This window comes from Triticum aestivum, chromosome 5D (genome assembly GCF_018294505.1).
Source record: "Triticum aestivum cultivar Chinese Spring chromosome 5D, IWGSC CS RefSeq v2.1, whole genome shotgun sequence".
Lineage (NCBI taxonomy): Eukaryota > Viridiplantae > Streptophyta > Magnoliopsida > Poales > Poaceae > Triticum > Triticum aestivum.
In genome coordinates this window covers 512,827,436-512,845,974 of record NC_057808.1, presented here as the reverse complement: position 1 = coordinate 512,845,974, position 18,539 = coordinate 512,827,436, and the positions used below count along the sequence as shown (strand labels likewise).

The 18,539-nt window shown below is 44.3% G+C and overlaps 3 protein-coding genes across 4 annotated transcripts; all 3 read right to left on the bottom strand.

Moving 5' to 3' along the window:
- Positions 1 to 273: 273 nt before the first annotated feature.
- LOC123125853 (uncharacterized) lies at positions 274 to 4,409 on the bottom strand. 2 transcript variants are annotated; one of them, XM_044546301.1, is made up of 8 exons: positions 4,308 to 4,409; positions 3,336 to 3,626; positions 2,680 to 3,247; positions 2,401 to 2,594; positions 1,044 to 1,203; positions 860 to 958; positions 716 to 784; positions 274 to 510 (listed from the first exon to the last, which is right to left on the bottom strand). In XM_044546301.1, exons 4-8 carry the CDS (start codon positions 2,465 to 2,467, stop codon positions 351 to 353), a joined length of 555 nt encoding a protein of 184 aa, XP_044402236.1. In that variant the 5' UTR covers positions 2,468 to 2,594; positions 2,680 to 3,247; positions 3,336 to 3,626; positions 4,308 to 4,409; the 3' UTR covers positions 274 to 350. The 2 variants fall into 2 exon arrangements, with proteins under 2 accessions (XP_044402236.1, XP_044402235.1); XM_044546300.1 differs by lacking the exon at positions 4,308 to 4,409 and having other exon boundaries at positions 1,044 to 2,594; positions 3,336 to 4,113.
- Positions 4,410 to 6,011: 1,602 nt separating this feature from the next.
- LOC123125852 (guanylate-binding protein 4) lies at positions 6,012 to 12,193 on the bottom strand. Its single transcript, XM_044546299.1, has 17 exons — positions 11,803 to 12,193; positions 11,003 to 11,105; positions 10,772 to 10,841; positions 10,649 to 10,687; positions 10,442 to 10,559; positions 10,289 to 10,346; positions 10,133 to 10,197; positions 10,020 to 10,026; positions 9,875 to 9,935; positions 8,860 to 8,919; positions 8,699 to 8,718; positions 8,549 to 8,614; positions 8,239 to 8,406; positions 7,891 to 8,148; positions 7,565 to 7,777; positions 6,664 to 6,935; positions 6,012 to 6,551 (listed from the first exon to the last, which is right to left on the bottom strand). The coding sequence occupies exons 1-17, from the start codon at positions 11,904 to 11,906 to the stop codon at positions 6,407 to 6,409; spliced, it is 1,827 nt and encodes a 608-aa protein (XP_044402234.1). The 5' UTR covers positions 11,907 to 12,193; the 3' UTR covers positions 6,012 to 6,406.
- A 2,067-nt stretch (positions 12,194 to 14,260) lies between these two features.
- On the bottom strand, positions 14,261 to 17,478 carry LOC123123349 (uncharacterized). Its single transcript, XM_044543841.1, has 2 exons — positions 16,850 to 17,478; positions 14,261 to 14,591 (listed from the first exon to the last, which is right to left on the bottom strand). Exon 1 carries the CDS (start codon positions 17,235 to 17,237, stop codon positions 16,851 to 16,853), a length of 387 nt encoding a protein of 128 aa, XP_044399776.1. The 5' UTR covers positions 17,238 to 17,478; the 3' UTR covers positions 14,261 to 14,591; position 16,850.
- Positions 17,479 to 18,539: the final 1,061 nt, after the last annotated feature.

The following is an 18,539-nucleotide window of genomic DNA, read 5'->3' as shown; positions in this document are numbered from 1 at the left end:
AAAGTCACTTTTGACCCTGATGCAATGTGTGACAAAAATACAAGAAATATTGTTGTACTATGTAATATGGAACCGTGCATGTAGATTCATAATAACTGAAACGCTAATTCAAAAAAATTCAAAAAATCGGCAAAACCTCCCCTGCATTTTGATGTCATATCCCCTACACACAGTTTACATATACATAATCAATTGAACAATTCTCAACAAGTGCCATAAGCAACCAGATTCACACATAAGTCACCAATAGTTCACATATGTCAGGCTAAAGGACTTCCAAAAGAACCATCATATCACAAGAACTCCAAAAGAACCATTACATCAATGGAAGAGCATAGAAGCATATGAAATTACAAGCTGAGCCTTCTTTTACTTCTTGTGCTCATAGCAGGGCTAGGAGGATTAAACTTTCTGCTCCTTGTGCCCATTGCTGGGCTGTCAAGTGGCACCGGAATCTTCTTAGCAACCTTCTTTTTCGTCTTGGCCTTCTCAATGGAGCCAGTTTTTGATCTGCACATGCGTGTATGGCAACAATAAGTTTAGGGTAGTAATGACAGCATAAAGTTTATGGCAGTAGCAAGTTTATCGCAGTAATGACAGCAACAAGTTTATGGCAGCAGTAAGTTTAGAGCAGCAAGTTTATGGCAGCAGCATAATACAGCAAGTTTATGGCAGCAACAACAAGTTTATGGCAGCAAGTAATACAGAAAAGTACCTCTTTGAACCTCCAGATTCAGTGTTGTCACGTTTTCTCTTTTTCTTAGTTGTAGTTTCTAAGCTTTGGCTATGATGAGAAAGAAACAACTTAGAACATAAACTGAGTTTTCATACTCATTGGCAGAAGTGTATAAGTGCTAACCTTGGTGGTGGAAAAAGCATCCTTGTTGGTACTCCATCCTCGCAAGGCACAATGGACTGGGCTGTTTTGCTAGTCTTTGCCCTCTTCTTTGGTGGTTCTCTACATGAGCAATAGGAAAACTAGTTAACACATGTAGTTGCAAACAAAAATAATAAGAAAAGCAAGAAAGAGTAATCTATATTACCTAATAGCCAACATTGCAGCAATGTCATCAGGGTTACCCTTCTTACAGTTGTGCCAATGATGCCCATATTCCTTACAAATTGGACATAAGTGCTTGCCCTTTTTTCTTTTCTTGTCACTACAACCTTTATATCTCTCAGTTTTAGGCCTGCCAGCTGTAGCTTTAAGTAGTGGTGGATGCATGAAAAATCCATGGTCAGATTCAGGCCATTGGCTCTTGTCAGGCATAGCAGGGATCAGGTTGGAATAGGCTGCTCTGAATTTTTCAGTGGAATAATACAAATCAACGTAATTCTTTATGTGAGCATCGCTAAGTGATGTGATGAATGCAAGCGCATGTTTGCAAGGAAGACCACAAACTTGCCATTGTCGACATGAACATGTTCGATCTTGCAAGTTAACGACAAACCTAAAACCGCTGCCTCCTAATGCAACCACTTCAGCCACTTCTTCTGAGCATTCTACCACCTCCAAGTTGAATTCTCTAGTCAATGCGTTTAACTTCTTCATTATGTGGGGTAGAATCAACCCATCTAACTTCTTTGCTACTTTTCTCCTATCATTCCAGAAGATCATAATCAGCTGCCTCGCCTTGTCCAAGAAATCGTCCAAGTTCAATGACTTGTGGTGCTTGATCCAATTGTTAAAGCACTCCGCCAAGTTGTTGGTTACATAGTCCACCTTGCATATGGTCGAGAACTGACTCCTAGACCACAACCTATTGTGCCACTTCCTAATATATGCTGTTGCGGCTGGCTTTACTGCCTCCATTGCAGCCCAATTCTTGTCAAATATATATGGGTTCCATGAGTAAGCAGCTGCCCATAGGTGGTCATCAAAGACTTTTCCAGTAAACTTCTTCTTGAAGTTGCTCACCAAGTGGAACATACATTCTCTATGTTCTGCCTCCGGGAACACTTCTTTTACCCCTGTCATCATTGCTTGGCCGGCATCAGTGCATATGGCTAAACCTGTTGGTGATCCTATGGCCTGTCTTAGCAATTGCATGAACCAGATCCAATTTTCATTTGTTTCAGAGTCAAAAATTCCAAAACAAACTGGATACATCCAATTATGGCCATCCACTGCAGTAGCACTAGCCAATTGCCCCTTGAATCTGCCTGTCATAAAGGTGCTGTCCACAGCCAAATATGGCCTGTAGCCACTAAGAAATCCATCTATGCAAGGTTTGAGAGCAACAAAAATTCTTCTAAACCTTATTTTACCATTTATGGTATGATGGTCGATCTGCACTATGCTATTAGGGCAGCAACTTTCAACTTGTGCTTTAAACCTATACAAGTTGTTAAAACTACTATCCCAATCACCGTATAGTTGCTTCAAGGCTAGCAGCTTACCCATATAGACTCTCTTGTAGTGGATTTTGATCTTGTAGTGTTCTTTCAGCTTTTTTCGCAATTCCATTGCTCCTAGAGTTGCATCTTCAATGAGCCAATCTTTCACCTTCTCACATATCCAGAACTTAGTTGCGTTCTTCACTTTCTTTTTCCTTTTCGTACTAGAACAATCGTGGTCAAAAGGTTGTTTTTACCTACAAAAGAGGAATACAAGTAAGCTAAAATCTCCTCAACATTTATGCAAGATATATTCAGAAATAAGTACGGTTAGACAATTACCATTACAGTACGCCTATCGGCTGTTGTAGAAGCATGTATCCTCCATGGGCAATCATCTTCATCTCTTCTTTTACAATAGGCCCTTAACCTATGTTTTGTGCTCTTTTCTGTGTTATACTCAAAGTCACGTTTGACTGCATGCTGAGAAAGAGCCAACTTAAACACATCCATATTGGGATATGTGGATCCTACAGTCATTGGAGGGTCTTGCTGGTCATACTCTGTATTTGGGGCATGATCTGGCTCATGCAACTCCTCCTCCTCTACTTCAGGCTCCTCCTCGCTCCCATCCTCGCTATCATCCTCAGAAACATTGGTTTTGTCTTTCTCTTTACCAGAAAAAAGAACCAATTTTAGAGGTATAGGTTCTTTCTCCAAATACATTTTCTCCTCATCAATACCAACATGCTCATTCTCCGGGATTGGGTTGCAAAGATAACTATCATCGGCCTCTTTTGTGTTGTTGTCCGCTTGAACATCTGTCCAATCCTCGGCGATAGGCTCATATGCTTCTTTGGAGGGATCACAATATGCAATCAACATCTGCACTACCTTTTCTGGATCCATCCTGCAAATCATAGAGAAATACATAAACATTGCTACTAAATTTCAGCATACTAAACTGCATCTGGAGAGTACAAGCTCGAAGCACTCACCCTTCTTGCCAATCTGCCCAAGCCGACCAGCCCAAATCGGCGCGTTGCCCGCCCTCCGCGCCTCCAGGTCCGCCCTCCGCGCCTCCAGGCCCGCCTTTGGCCGCCCTGCCTTGCTCGCCATCGGTCGCCCCGCCTTGCCCGCCCTCGGCCGCCGCGCGGCCTGGTTCTCCTTCAGCCGCGCCTTCCGGTGACACAGCCGCGCCGCCGCTGCTAGGGTTCCGCCCTGACGCGTGAGGTGCGGGCTCGGGGTTTCGTTCGAGAGTCTCTGTTCGACTCGTGGCGTGAGGAAGGCTGGGGTGCTCGATCGAGTCAAACGGGGGCAGTTTGGTCCAGACGGGTAAAAAGTGACGGAACGATTTAACAGAACCGACGACAGTGTCATGTGAGGCATAAATTTTATACAAGAAGTCACATGAGGAAGCAAAAAGTTGGGAGTGTCACATAAGGCATCAAATTTAAGAGTAGTGTGATAGAAGGAATTCTCTCAACGGTAAACTAGTAGTCTGCTCCTCCATGGGACGGACCCCGCGTGTCCAGGGTCCATGAGGCCAGCCGATCATGTGCCGAGGTTATTCACGCACCGCAGGGTTCCACTTCCACACAATCAGAATGAGTGATGGGCACTCTTTTTACCCTGATCCATTTGTTCAGTTGAGTGAATATTCCGAAAGCTACGTTTCAACCGTAGTAGGATAGGACAGGGCATCATTTGTTTGGAAAATGAAAGAGAATGACGCCCTCTCTAGCTTCTTGATGATGCTGTAAAAACAGGATAAATGCATGCATGCACCATCGTGGGTTGTGAATAATGCATGGACGGAAAGGCCGTATTTGGACACTACTCCGTGGATCATGCATGGCAGGTATACACACACATGTAGAGCAACGCAAAGTACTGTATATAGCATAATAAACATAACAAAGCTACGCCGCACGCATAGGTACAATTAATAGTGATGGGTACAAGCGTACCTTTACAGATTTTGGGATCTCTGGACTCTGGAGTATATTCATCAGTTTCTTGCCTCTTCACTCTTCAGACTTCAGGGCTGGAACTGGAAGCCCAGTAGAGCTGAAAAGGGAAAATGGATCATTAAAATTTAGGCGGGCATGAAAACTGCTCGTGGTGGGAAGGATGAATGTGTTGTTGGCCGTAGCAGACCAGAAGCACAGACAGAGATGACATGCAGTGGCACACGATAAGGTCACCCCACCTCGCTCTGTCTAACTACGGGCCGCATGCATCGCCACCTACCTACCTACCTACCCCATACATACTTATTCCCTGGCCGTACCAGGGCTAACAAAATTCCTTGACCACACAGCATGTCATTAACGGATAACTGAAACTGAAAGACTAAACCACACATGATGGCCAGCAAAATACCATGCGGAACCATCACATAATTGGTGCTTCTGAACTCAAACCCACTACCCAGATACCCTGCTGAAGAAAGCAAGCATGATAAAAGTTCAGTTGTGCGCCCACAGATAAGATAATCTCCTTGTCTTTACAAATACACATCGAATTCCTCAAGCGAAAAGGGTCCACAGTTTTTACAGCACCGCATGTTGCATACTACCTTTAATCAGTAATTGGGGCGCAGGAGTCTCGGCATGTTGCATACATACTGCATTTCAACTGTGGGATATATAGGTGCGAAAAGGGTTAAATGCGAGATGGATGGGTTATGGAGGATAATGGGTAGGCAGAAAGGCTGTCTTTGGCCGCCTTCCTGTTGGATCATACTACTCCTTGGATCATGGTTAGGTATGCACACACATTATTGTGGAACACCGCAAGTACGTAGCAGAAACAGAAACAGAATCAGAACAAATACAAAAGGAGAGGAGCTACGTACATCATAGAGATGGATACAAATGTACCTTTACGGAGTCTGGAATCTGAAGTATATTCAATTTCTTGCCTCTTCGGATCTGAAAGCCAAGAGAAAGCTGGGATATATATACTACAAGCCAGTAGAGCTGAAAAGGGGAAACGAAACAGTAAAAATAACTAGCTGGCCATGAAAATTGCTGGCAGTAGAAAGGGATGGAATTTGTTGGCTGTATCAGATGAGAAGAGAGCACAGAAATGACAATGCGGTGGCACATCTCACTACACATGATAAGATCCCCCACCTTTCTCTGTCCATGCCCATGTCGATCTCGCTGCACCACCACCACCAAGCCCATACTTATTCCCTGGCCATACCAGGGGTAACAGATAACCCTAACAGCAAAGGAATTGGAGGTAATGATTTGATGGCCAAAAAATACAGTGTGGAATCATCACATAATTAGTGCTTCTGGCCCAAATCCACCAACCCTCATTCCCTGCTGAGTGAAGCATGATAAAAGTTGTCTCTTCTCACAAAAATATACATCCAATTCCTGAAGAAAAGGCACCAGAGTTTTACAGGCACATCACCTGTTCACTTCTCTTACCAACACTGACGGCGACGGGATCATGGAAAGCACCGCATGTTACAAACACCTTTAATCAGGACACAGGAGTCGGCATGGCATAGTGCGCAGCTGTAATCCATCACTGATTCACAGAGCAAAAGGTTTCCAATAAAAACCAGTAGCAAAGTGAGACCTTGTTAGAATTTGCACATGTGAAGGCAGGCATTTCAATTCAAATCTGGAACTGCATTTCGACTTTCAAGCACATATGCATGTCACATTTCATCACCAATATATATATATATATAGATGGTGATGAGTTCCACTTACATATACATACAATGCAGTAATATATATACACTGACAATGAGAACCAGTTTTTCTCTCTCAGATGTCCGTTTTGAAGCTCCCAGCCCATGAGCTCATTAACAATGATGGAGGATCCTCTTTGTAATCACTAATCAGTACACCCTGGTGATGCCAAGGAATTCACAGGGTCAGCAGCATAACCCTTTTTGCGCCTTCATCCACCCCGGTTGAAAGAATCCGAGATCTCCGCCTTCCGATTTTATCATGAAAAGAATAGTGTCAAACACTCTGTCTGAAGTCGCAACCATCTATTAATCCATATCCATATCCATATCTCTCAAATGTGGAAGGCGTTAATCTGTCCTCGGCCGACCGGAGCTGCTTCTGAAAGACCCATTGTACAGGGGTAACACCGACCGACCGATCCTTCCCCTTGCGCCGATGCAACGCCAATAAACAGCTAAGAAAGACATCATGACAACAATTGGGATTGCCCATCTGCTCAAACAAAAAACAATGTTGTAAGAGTGATATACTAGCAGTCAGTCAGTCAGACAGAGATCTGTGTATATGTTGTGGACTTTGTCACCAAGGAAGAAAGCTAGCTAACCTGTCAAGATCAAGAACAGGGCTGTACACAATGGCCTCCCACGAAGAGACGATGGCATGCCACACGGGGTTGTAGTAGAGCGATTTCGATGACCAGAACAACCTCGTGTACGTCTCCAGGAAGATGAACATCACCCATGCAGCGGCTTCAAGTAGAAGAAGCTTTACGACGAACCGCCCGATCACCACCATGGTTAGGGAGAAGATCACCAGCCAGTTGAAGAGTTTGTTGTTGTACTCCCTGATGAACAGAGCACGGGACCTTGCGAGCATCTGTTGGAGCATGCGATGCAGCATGGGAATAAGAGTCAGCTAATAGACGACACCACGAGAGATCATATATAGGCTTCGGTAAGAAATGTTCAAAGAGTACAGTTTTCAGGCCTTAAAATGCAGCATCTTCCAAAAAGTGCACTACTTTGGCCTTTCACAGAACAGCAGGGCGATATTTTGGCCATACCATCAGTGTCTAGATGATTAGTCTTTGATTACCGGCCTTAAGAGTCAGATAAAATACACCACGAGAGTTTCCAGGCCTTAAAATACAGCATCTTGCAGAAAGTGTACTTTGGCATTTCAGAGATGATTAATGTGTAGATGATTGGCCTTTTCCAATTTTTATCCATATAAATCAGAAAAGGTGCTTAAAGCTAGTTCTACATCATTACCTACTTCAATGAATGTTTTACTTTATTAGAAAGAAAACAGCAAATAAATATATAGAAGTAGCAGAACAAAGTAAGATGTGGTTAATCATCATCAACTAAATTAGAACGCCATACGAATATAAAGTGAAAGGATGATTTCTTCTAGTTTTCATTTATGAGAAAAAAAGTATGATTTGCAGTTAGTGGACGATTATCTCTCCTCATGGAAGGTATCTTGCGTTGAAATAAACAAACCTTTGACATTCGATGCTCATAGCTACCCTTGGCAGGCCCCACACACTCCATTTCGAAACTTTGATTGCAGCGGAGAAATCCTGCATTGAATTTTGCCATGGAAGGAAGCTTCAAGGCTTGAAGGTGATCCATTTTTTCTTCACACTCTGAGAACTTTGCTTCACACAGCTTTGATGACTGATACTCATTGGCTAATCCATAGCTTCTCAACACCTAAAAAGAATATTCAGTTAACTGAAAATAATAGATTTTGCCATCTCTTTAATTAACTAAAAATGGGGCGTATATAATTTGAAGTGCATAAAATTAAGTGCTGCAAACAGAACCTTTTTTATTTCTTCATCAAGATTGAGGAAGGACTGAGCAGCATAATGTTTACCAAAATGTTGCTTGTCAAAAAGCTTTCTAGCTTCATCTTCTGCCAACCCATGAACTAGCTGAAGTTTATCAACTGATACCGGTAGACCCACTATTTCCATTCTTTCAGTATACACCTTCAAGCAACGTTCAAGGATGCCCTTATTGAAAACTTCAACAAGCGACCCTGTCGATGGAATTTCGCCTTTATTCAAAGCTTCAAGTATCTAGACAAAATCATACAATGTCAGATAATATTTTTCATGAAAATATTATGATTAAATATACATAAAAAATTGAACACAAACGAGCACTACCTGCCCTAAGAAGGATACAAACTCCTTTCCATTTAAAGTTCTACCCTGCACAATTTTTGGTTTTATCATGGATGCAACCAATTGCTTCAGTTCATCCCTCCTTTGTACATACAACGGTTCAAGTTCCTGGTCCTCCAGATCACATAACTTTGTTCTTTGGAGATGAGGCTGGAAAAGAATAATTTCATCGTCTCAGCTTCCCAATCAGGTGTAGACACAAAAGAGAATTTAGCATAGAATCATTGGAATGAACAAAGATTGAGTTATGGGTAGGACAACCATAATTGTCTTGTTATAAGTTATAACACACCTGGGGCAAGCTAAAAGCAGTACTGTTATCACCCATAATTGCCAACGAGTCTCTGATTTGGTTGACCTAATATAACATGAAAACCATTTTTTTGTTAACAAACTCGCATATCATATTTTTCCACTTAGATATAGCTTGAAATAATTGTACCTCGTCAATATATTTGTCTCCTGTAATAAGACATTAAAAGAAGGTTAATTCAACTGCTCAAAAGATATTCCGAGATCCAACAGCTGCAAACAGAGTTCCTTCAATAGCAAAAGAATCTCAAACTAATGAAATACGTAGTCAGCAATATAACTTGAACTAACCATTGCTGTTAGGCACCCGTTGGAGAGCTTCGTCAACCATCTGTTGTACAGATTTTCCTTCTGTTTTATGAAAATTAACAATTAAAAAACGAAAAAGGGAAGTTCGACCAAATAGTGAATTATCCTCAGAACAAAACATGATCAGCAAACCCTGAACTGCAAATACTAGACATGGCTAAACAGTAATCACATGCTGTGTTTGCTAAGAGTCCGAGGACCGAGTGACGTGCCAATGGGGATATGTCTCCAAGGAGTAAGGGTAGGAAGCCATGACACTGGGGATGTGAGGGGTAAAGTTTGGGGACTGGGATTTAGATCTTCACAAGTAGTTTATTCTCAATAGATTATATAACACATATACATGCAGCCCCTATTTATAAAGATAGCTCCCTTAGCTAATTCGAAATCTCAGCTCTAATTTAACTAATCATAACTTTCAATGTCTCTAAGTGGATTAAGGCCAATTTACTTAATCTCTAAGTTGCTACATTCAGCCAAAGTGTGGTTCTACAGCTGACGTAAGGGCTGTTTTAATAATCAGATAAAAGACGAGACAGAAACAACATGTTAGGACCATTCAGGAAAATACAATGTGGTCTACTGGTCTGCGGAAGGGACTACGGTATGTAAACTCTTTTGCACAGAAGAGAAATGAAATACTCCCTCCGTAAACTAATATAAGATCTTTCAGATCACTAAACATTAGTTTACAGTGGGAGTAGAAACTTAGCGATTTTGTTGAATTTATCTATCTACAACAGGGAAAGTCAATCATATCCCTAAGCGAATTCTTCAATTCAGAAATGGTCAAATCTTCAGAAAGAATGCAACAGTTTCAATGAGATCAGGATTCAGGGGAACCAAGTTCGCCAATCAATTTGAATTCTGATGATCTGATCTGTGATACACTATATATATATTTCTCCCATGACAATTCATACATCTAGCACTCAATACAGGCCAAAATAAATACCCCGTGATACAAAATGACCTGATTAAAGCACAAACAACTTACCAAGGAAATCCCTCTGTATCAGCCACAGAAGTTTTGCTGGCTCAAAAGCAACATCTTGGCCCTGCAGAAACAGGAGACACGAATTACATATAGTGTTCAATTAATTTTCATAACTCTGAGAGTCAAGTTAATGAAGTATTATTACCTTCACCCTTGTTTTGCACAAGCCATGTAGAAAAATAGAAACTTGTTAGAACACACTAGGAAGATACACTTGTTAAAATAAAAAGGTCCAATCAGAAATGGCAGCAACCAAACCTTCCGTAGAATTCCTCAGCAAGTTCAACAGCGAATGAGAGTCTGGATATGTCAGCTTCACGAATCTATCAAGTATGTGAAACTGACGGCCTTAAAATCGCTAAATCAATTAACAGCTATAAAATATGAGTAGACATAAGGGTGTTAGAAACACACCGTTTCAGGGAGATTGTAGACAAGAAGAGAACTCAGGACAGCTGCCAGAGCAAATATCCTAATATGAAAACAAGACGACGTACTTTACTTTAGAGCCAAAAATTTATAATGCGTAATTACTGCAGAGTCTATTTGTAGGCAACAACAACAAACCTATCATCATATACATTGGATTTTCCAATGCTCTCAAATCCTTCAGTGTCCAGGTAAAGGACAGACACTTTGGAGCCGTCGACATCGACCTCAACGGGAGTGCCCCAAATCCATATACCTTCAAAGGTGGAGCCGTGTGTTGATATCTCAGATCAGCATATATGTGTGCAGCACTCACAAGAAGATTAAACTGATGGCATATTTTACCTTTGGTTTTGGTTTCTCGCATGTGTCCAACTCCAAAACCTGCACAGCAGATTTATCATTCTCCTGGTCAAAATAACCACTTCTCCGAAGCTAGTGACATAAGAGGCCAGAAGCTTGGCGTACCTTTATCACATGATAAGGAGAGAAGCTGGTTGAGAAGGAAAGATTTTCCTGATCGATATGGACCAATGACCTGATTTGACAAGCACAAACACATATATAGAACTCAGTCTCTACAGAGACAAACACGTGAAGGCTGCATCATCGTGTCATTAATAATTAGGAAAATGAAAAAGAAATCATGTCATAATGAGAGGCACAGTTGATTCAGATTGGTAATTTCGTAGTACATACAGAAACAGCAGCTATTGGAGTCTTGATCCTTTGGATTGCCTCCAGGCCTTGTTTAGAAAGACGGAGTTTGGTGTGGCCATAATCCGGCTCCACAATCGGAAACCTGCATAAGTAGCATCTATAAAAGTTCTGATGGCTACGACGATCCTTTTTGAGAAAATTTTAAAATATGATTTTCGAGTTTTTCAAAAAAACAGGGGGCTCCATGGAGCTCGGGAGTAAGAAATCCACTCTTGTCTCTTGTGTATATACTTCTTGATTCCTTTTCTTTTTTGTTTCTACTCACCCTACGGTACAAAATGCCTAGTGCAATATACTACTACCTCTGTTTCTAAATGTAAGACATTTTGGGAGTTTAAATACATTTAGGAACAGAGGGCGTACTTGTGAGGCCATACATATTTCAGTGTCCTATACTAGCATTTTATTTTCTTACCTTGTTCATTGTGGCCTGCGTAATTAACTGAAAATCATGTTATTAGCAAAAATATCCACAACTACACGATAATAATTTTTTGGAGGGACTAGATGATAATTACTGCTTTTCCATGCAAGCAGTAACCAGCTACCCAAACGCTCAGGCTGACAAAGAAAAGCAAAACAGTTGTATATATAGAAGTGCATGCTCTAGTCAATGCAACCAAAAGACCGATCTGATGAAAGAGACTAGGCAATACATTTATACGTCAACAGTATAATCTCGAATCCAAGCTACATTTAAATGCAAGAAAAGGGGGGTCAATTCACGCATAAAGGCGCATAGCAAACGTGAAACGTGAGCGAGGAAATTCTGTACTTACGCTCGCTCCAGCTGACCCGCATCGGATTCCCCTACCGCCGCGGCAAGCATAGCCACCATCGCGGCCGCCGCCCATAGTGCGAGAGCGCACCTCGGCCACCCCATCTCCGCCGGCCACCTTCTGGCCTCCCCTCGGTTCCCACCCACGGCCCACGAACGAACACGGAACCCCCGGCGAGTAGCCGGGGCAAGAGCTGGCTGGCTCACGGCTTCTCGAGGAGTAGCTCGAGTCGAGGAGAAGGGAGAGATCCGGCGACAGGCAGGCAATGGAGGAGAGGGGCGAGAAGTTGGGGGTGATATAGCCGTAAGATTTTGGGTTTGGGATCGCACGCGGTCGGGGGTTTCCCGTTGCCCCCCTGCTCTGCTCGCGGTTTGCTTCCATTTCCAGGCGGGAGGGAGGGAAAGGAGACGTCCAGGCGACGGCACACTGGCTGGAGCCCCGATGGATGGGTTAGCCAAGACTTTGCTTAATAACCAGTTATTAGCATCTCCTCCCACTGAACAAACATATCGTCAGAAACGTATGAAATAAATTCAGAAAAAAATATGAGCACCAATGTTAAATCTAGAATTTGACCCGTCCGTATTTGATTATAACAACTCTATCCGATACTCTAAAAGTTTATACTGTCAAAGGGGTTTACTGTATGCCACAAAAGGTTCTTTTAGTACACTTTGGCTTTATTACTACATCTTTTCTTGCCAAAAACATCTTATGTGTATTTAGGAACAGAGTGTGTACATCTTAATCAAATGTGTTGTGAGAGCATCTCCAACAGCCGCCCAACGCGCGGCGCGCTAAAAAGCAGTTTGCAGCGCGCCTATCGTCTGGAAAAGCGCGGCGGGTAGCGCTGGCTCCAGCAGCCGTGCTAAAATTTAGCGCGCGCGCGTAGCACCAGTAGCCGCGCTAAAATGCAGCGCGCCGGCGTAGCTCCAGCAACCAAACATTGCGTACATATTTTTAAAACGATACTAAAAAATAAAAATTCATAGATAAAAACGACGATACATAGATATTTTACATAGTTTCACAGCATAGATAGATAAAACTATGGTCCAACGACATAAACTACTAGATAGTGCAATGCAACTACAACCTACTCCCAGTCGTCATCATCGTCATCCTCGCTGGTCTGGTCCGAGGTACCGAGCCACATGTCGTCCCAAAGAGGATCATTAGCCGAAAAGATCGACTGCCCACCATTTTCAATGATCTCGCACTACGATAACGCCAGGGCCTTCCGCCGATGCCTGTCCAACCGTTCCGCGCGGCGCTTTGCCGTCTACTCCGCCTAGTAGGCTTGCTCGTCGGCGATGTCCTCCGGGTGGCGCCAGCGCCACTCCGCCATGGCCCGCTCGTCCTCCTCGGCGATGAGGAGGCGGCGCTACCGCTCAGCGTGCTCCGCACGGTCTTGTGCCGTGATAAGACGAGGCAGAGGGGCGACGTCCAGCGCCTGCTAGAGCGTGTAGACGTCCTGGAAGTTCATCTGCGGGCGCGGCCTGCCTAGGCGCCACGCCGCCGCGTCGTACGCGCGGGCGGCCTCGTGCGCCGTCTCGAAGGTGCCGAGTGCGAGCCGGACGTCGCCGGACCGGATGTCGGAGTAGTACCAGCCGTTGGGGCGGACGCCGCGGTAGCCCGACGCTCCTCGGCGGCACGGCGGCATGGTGGCGCGTCGGTGGCAGGGCGCTGGAGCGGCGAGGAAGCAACAAGGAAGCGGTGGAGGCGCACGTGGCAGCGGAAGAGGAAGAGAGAGTGTGGAATAGCCGCGTGGCGAGCGCCGCAATTTAAAGGCACGCCGGAAGCGGTGCGCCAAATATAGTGCGTAAGCTGCCGCCTTTTCCCCCCGCGCGCAAACGATTCCCGCACGCGCTAGTTTTCCGCCACCGCTGGAGCATGCGAAAACGTCCCGCGCGCGCTAAAAACTCAGTTTACCGCGCGCGCGGCGGTTGGAGATGCTCTGAGGCAATAGTACCGCCCATTTACAAGCATGTTTCTCTATCCCCTCTTTTGATAGAACAATCAATCAGTGCCTGAAGATGGCATTTCGGGTGTCACTGCAAACGTACAAAAACAAACATTCATAGTAACAAAAGCAAACCACTTTAATCAGAAGCACAGGAGTCCGCATGGCATAGTGCACAGCTGTAATCCATCACTGATTCACAGAGCAAAAGGTTTCCAATATACCCCCTCCGTTCCGAAACACTTGTCGTGATTTTATTTCAAATTTAAAATAAAACCACGACAAGTGTTTTCGAACGGAGTGATTAGCTGAGAGCAAGCACAGATTAGTTATAAGTACTGCTTGGAAGTATTACTGAGGGAGTATTTCCTTCCTTGTACTCTCAAAGGATGTCTTATAAGTTATAACTCCTAAATTTCAGAGAACCAAGGATGTGATGTGACTCATCAAGTAGCAACAGGGAGACCTTGTTATTTGCACACATGAAGGCAGACATTTCAAATGAAATCTGGAACTGCATTTCGACTTTCGAGTACACAGCCACACAGGCGACATTTCATCACCACTACTTGGTGATGAGATCCACTTATACATACAATGCAATAATATACACACCGACAATGTCAACCAGTTTTCATCTCTCGGATGTCTGTTTCGTGGCTCCCAGCCCATAAGCTTATTAACAATGACGATCCACAAATTGTTAGGTCCTGAAATTTAAGAGACAAGAAGGCCTGATGGTTTTGCGTGAGGTATCGCAGGAAAGCGTAGTGTCTTTGAAACTGAAGACCAAAGTTCTCTCTTGCAGAGCCTATTCCTAAGCAACCTGAAACGGATACATATTAGAGCAGGATGAGGATATGAAAAAGTTCAACATTTTCCAGTACAGAAATTCTTATTCTATGAAATGCAATGCAAGCTTTTAGCATCAAGCATACATGCCTAATTGCCAGGGTGAAAGAATTTTTTTCAAAGGCGGCAGAGGATATGGACATACCATAATTGTGACTTTTACTTTAATAATCTACTTTTATATTTTTCAGTCACCAAGATTTTTTTTTGATAAAAAGGATGTAGCCTACCGGGCGTAAATATTAACTTTAAAGATGAAAAAAATGTTATGCCAAAATATCCTCTTGACACACACAAGTAACATATATGGACAAACAAATTATGATCTATAAGAAGGGAAGCGGATTTGTAGCACCCGGGTGCTCCACACCCCTATACGAACATTAAATTAAAAAAAATACCGAGAAATTTGAAAAAAAAAATGAGATCTTGGGATATCAAACCTGGGGTCCCGATCTACTTCCGTGTGAAATTTCGTGAAAAAATACCAGGAAACGTATTCGTGGCAAAAAAGACAATTTTTTTATATATAGAAGAAAACTGCTTGGAAGGATTTTTATTCGGACAATATTTTCTTCGCCGCGGATACGTTTCCTGGTATTTTTTCACGAAATTTCACACGGGAGTAGATTGAGAACCCACGTTTCATATCCCCAAATTTTAGATTATTTTGAATTTTTTGGTATTTTTTACGATTAATATTGGTATAGGGGTGTGGAGCACCCAGGAGCTCCTGTGTATTTTCCCTATAAGAAGCCCCTATATGTCTCAATGATGGCACTATCTATCTTATAATAATACGGAACCACCCAGTTCATTAGAGTGACATGATATCAACTGGTCAATTAAATAAACCTATCTTATGTTCTAATAGCATCAAACAAATTCTGATTGCAGTTAAACTGTAAAAACATAAGTCACATTTTCTTAAGTAGCCAAAGATTCATATTAAGCTTCCTTTGGATCCGTTAACTCTAGCACAAGTGCTTAAAATCTCCCATCAAAATACAGTACTGTAGAGCATTTCTGTTTGGCCACATAGTACTCCAGAAACATGCTTTTTCTCTAAGACTAAGGCCTTGCTTTTGGGAAGTCAAGAACAAAACTCAATGGGTGTAGTGAACTAAAAGTTTTAGCAGACCGGCCACGTAAGCCACTACATAATATCATTCATTGAGGAAGGTGGAGAGACAGTCAATTACGAAGATGTGTTTGAGAACTATTGTCCTTATAATCATATTCCTCGATATTGTTAAAAGTCCATTCCTCCATATATCACAGATTCATTGTCAGTAAGTTGCTCCGGTGTCCATCGCCACTGATTCATTAAGAGTCAAAACCTCAAGCAGCATGTTGAATATCATCAGCAAGTTAATTTTCTGTTTACATCAGGAATTCAGGATATGTAACTGATCTGGAATGTCAAAAGCATGATATATGCTCTATGGATTGATGCAATGATAGATCTAATAAAACATAGCAAGTCTTGAACAACAATGCACAGCATGCATTGTATGCACAAGTTTTCTGAAGAAGCAACAAGCTAATGGATACGTTTATGATCTTAGAAAAATGAGTGTGTATAGAATCTAGAGTCACCTTGTCCCTTAGGAATTGCTGCACACTTGAATACGCAACTCCTAAATGGGCAACTAAACTACTAGGTTCGTTTCAATGGTGTCAATGAATCGATCATGTAGACTAACTAAATCAGGTGTGCAACTCAGCGACACCACATTCAAATCTGAAATATGACAATGAAAATGCACATTTCTATATCAGGCAAACATCAGCAGAATTCCTGGCATGGTGCTATATGATCCACTTCCTGAAGATATACTAGCGCTTTGCAACATCTAAAATTTAGCGGCTTATAAGCCATACTGTCAAATGACCACATGCCCAGAACTGATACTACATAGGATTGAATTTCTTTCTTTCTTTCTTTCGAAAAGGACATCGGACTGTACTTGAAAAGTTACATCTAGAACATTACAAGGAACAGTTCTGATGCGGTTGATTTCCAGTGGGGGGCCCAAAGAAATCCATCGGGTTCGTTAGTAGTTAGACCGCCCATTCTCATAACAGGAGCTACGGATTATTCAGAGTTCACGCACTGCACAAACCATTTCCATAACAGGAGCACAATAAAGCTATTCCAAGCTAATTTACTACTAGTACGCGATAAGCATCAGGCATGAGCTCAAAAGCAGTGAATGAGCAGCCGCGTACCTCAATCGACGTGAGGGCTGATGCCGTCCCCGTCCTCAGTGCCGCCGTGGTCGCCGTCGTCGTCATCCTCGTCGGACGATGAAGAGGAGGAGGAGGAGGAGGAGGAGGAGGAAGGGGAGGGGGAGTACGGGGCTAGCAGCAGCTCGGGGGCCGGGAGCAGGAGCAGCCGGCGGCGGCGGCGAGGGGAGGCGAAGCGGAAGGGGGCGCTGGCGGCGAGCAGGGGGACGCAGAGGCAGGCGGCGAGGCGCGCGAGGAGGTGGAGCGGCCCGCAGAAGATGAGCGCGAGGACGCGGTCGGGCGGGAGCGTCTCCGGGTTGCACGCCACGCGCTGCCACGCCGCCGCCGACCCCCGCGCCACCGCCACCACCCACCCCGCCCGCACCGCCATTTCCTTCCTCAAATCCCCGGCCTTTTGACCGGCACGCGAATCCCACCACGATCCGCCTCCCGGCGCCTGGGGAAAGCGGGGGGAGGTCGAGGCGCGCACGGCACGAGAGCCGCGCGCGTGCGGTGAAGCCGGCCCCGCGCCGTGATGCCGCCGCCGCCGGCGTGCTCGGATTTGCCTCTGCTGCGGTGGCAGGCGGTTCGGGTTGTTCGATCGGTCGCGGTTTGCCGGCCGGGCACGCGACGCGAACCCGTCCGGATTTATAGCTAAGCTTTATCTACTCGGATGCGCACGTGGAATGCCGAGTCAGCCGACGGATGGAGCCCACACGCCAGTGGTACGTGTGTATGACTGAAATACCCAGCTTTATGCCCACCACTATGATTCCAAAAGAAAAAAAAATCTCTATCTTCTTAGAGCTATTTGCTATAAATCGGCACCGCATAAAACCTTTGAGGTATATCGCAAAAACAAAAACGTTTTTGCGGTATCGCGCAAGCAACAGCAAAACAGATCCCTTAAACAGATACTATAAATTTAAAAAGAAACATTCACATGAGAAATTGTTGACAATCAAGCCACAGTTCTTCACATCACACAAAGTTCTAAATTAAAAAAAAACATTCACATCAGAAATTGTTGACGATCAAGCCACAGTTCTTCACATCACACAAAGTTCTTCACAAATGGCACAAACGGGGATAGCTCAAAGATAAATAAACTATTACATTACCGAAACGTAGATAGTTAGATCACTCATCGATTTCGAGGTAAAACTTCACCGCCGGTTTGCAGAGAGTGACCGCGAGATGGTGCTCATTCCTAGGGACTTTGAGGCGCGCCGGAGCTCCTTCTTCACCAACCGCCACCCCGCACTTAGCGGCGAGCAGGGCTTCTTCTGTCTCGCGGCACCACTATATGTGGGGGGAGATGTGCTTGTCGAGCACATCGAACCCACCCCACGCCCCTCGGCCACCGCTTCGGGAGAGTTGGTCGTGCTCCCGGGCCTGCCACGACCTCCAGTCGCGTCGCCCATTGTCGTCTTGGTCGCTTGAGCACGAATGCACTACCACGACGCAGCTCGAGGAGGCTTGCGCGGTGTCGTGGAGCGACGCTCACTCACCGAGATCCCGTGCCCGCGTCGGCCTACGCCAGCGCCGGCGTGGCCGCCACAGCCACGGTAGGGCCCGCCTGCCATGGATCCGCGGTCGACAACTAGAAAGGAGAGGAGACGGGCGACTAATTGCGCGCTGAAGTGGTCTATCTCTAGCGGTAGAGAGGCGGATTGCGGTGGAGCTTATCTGA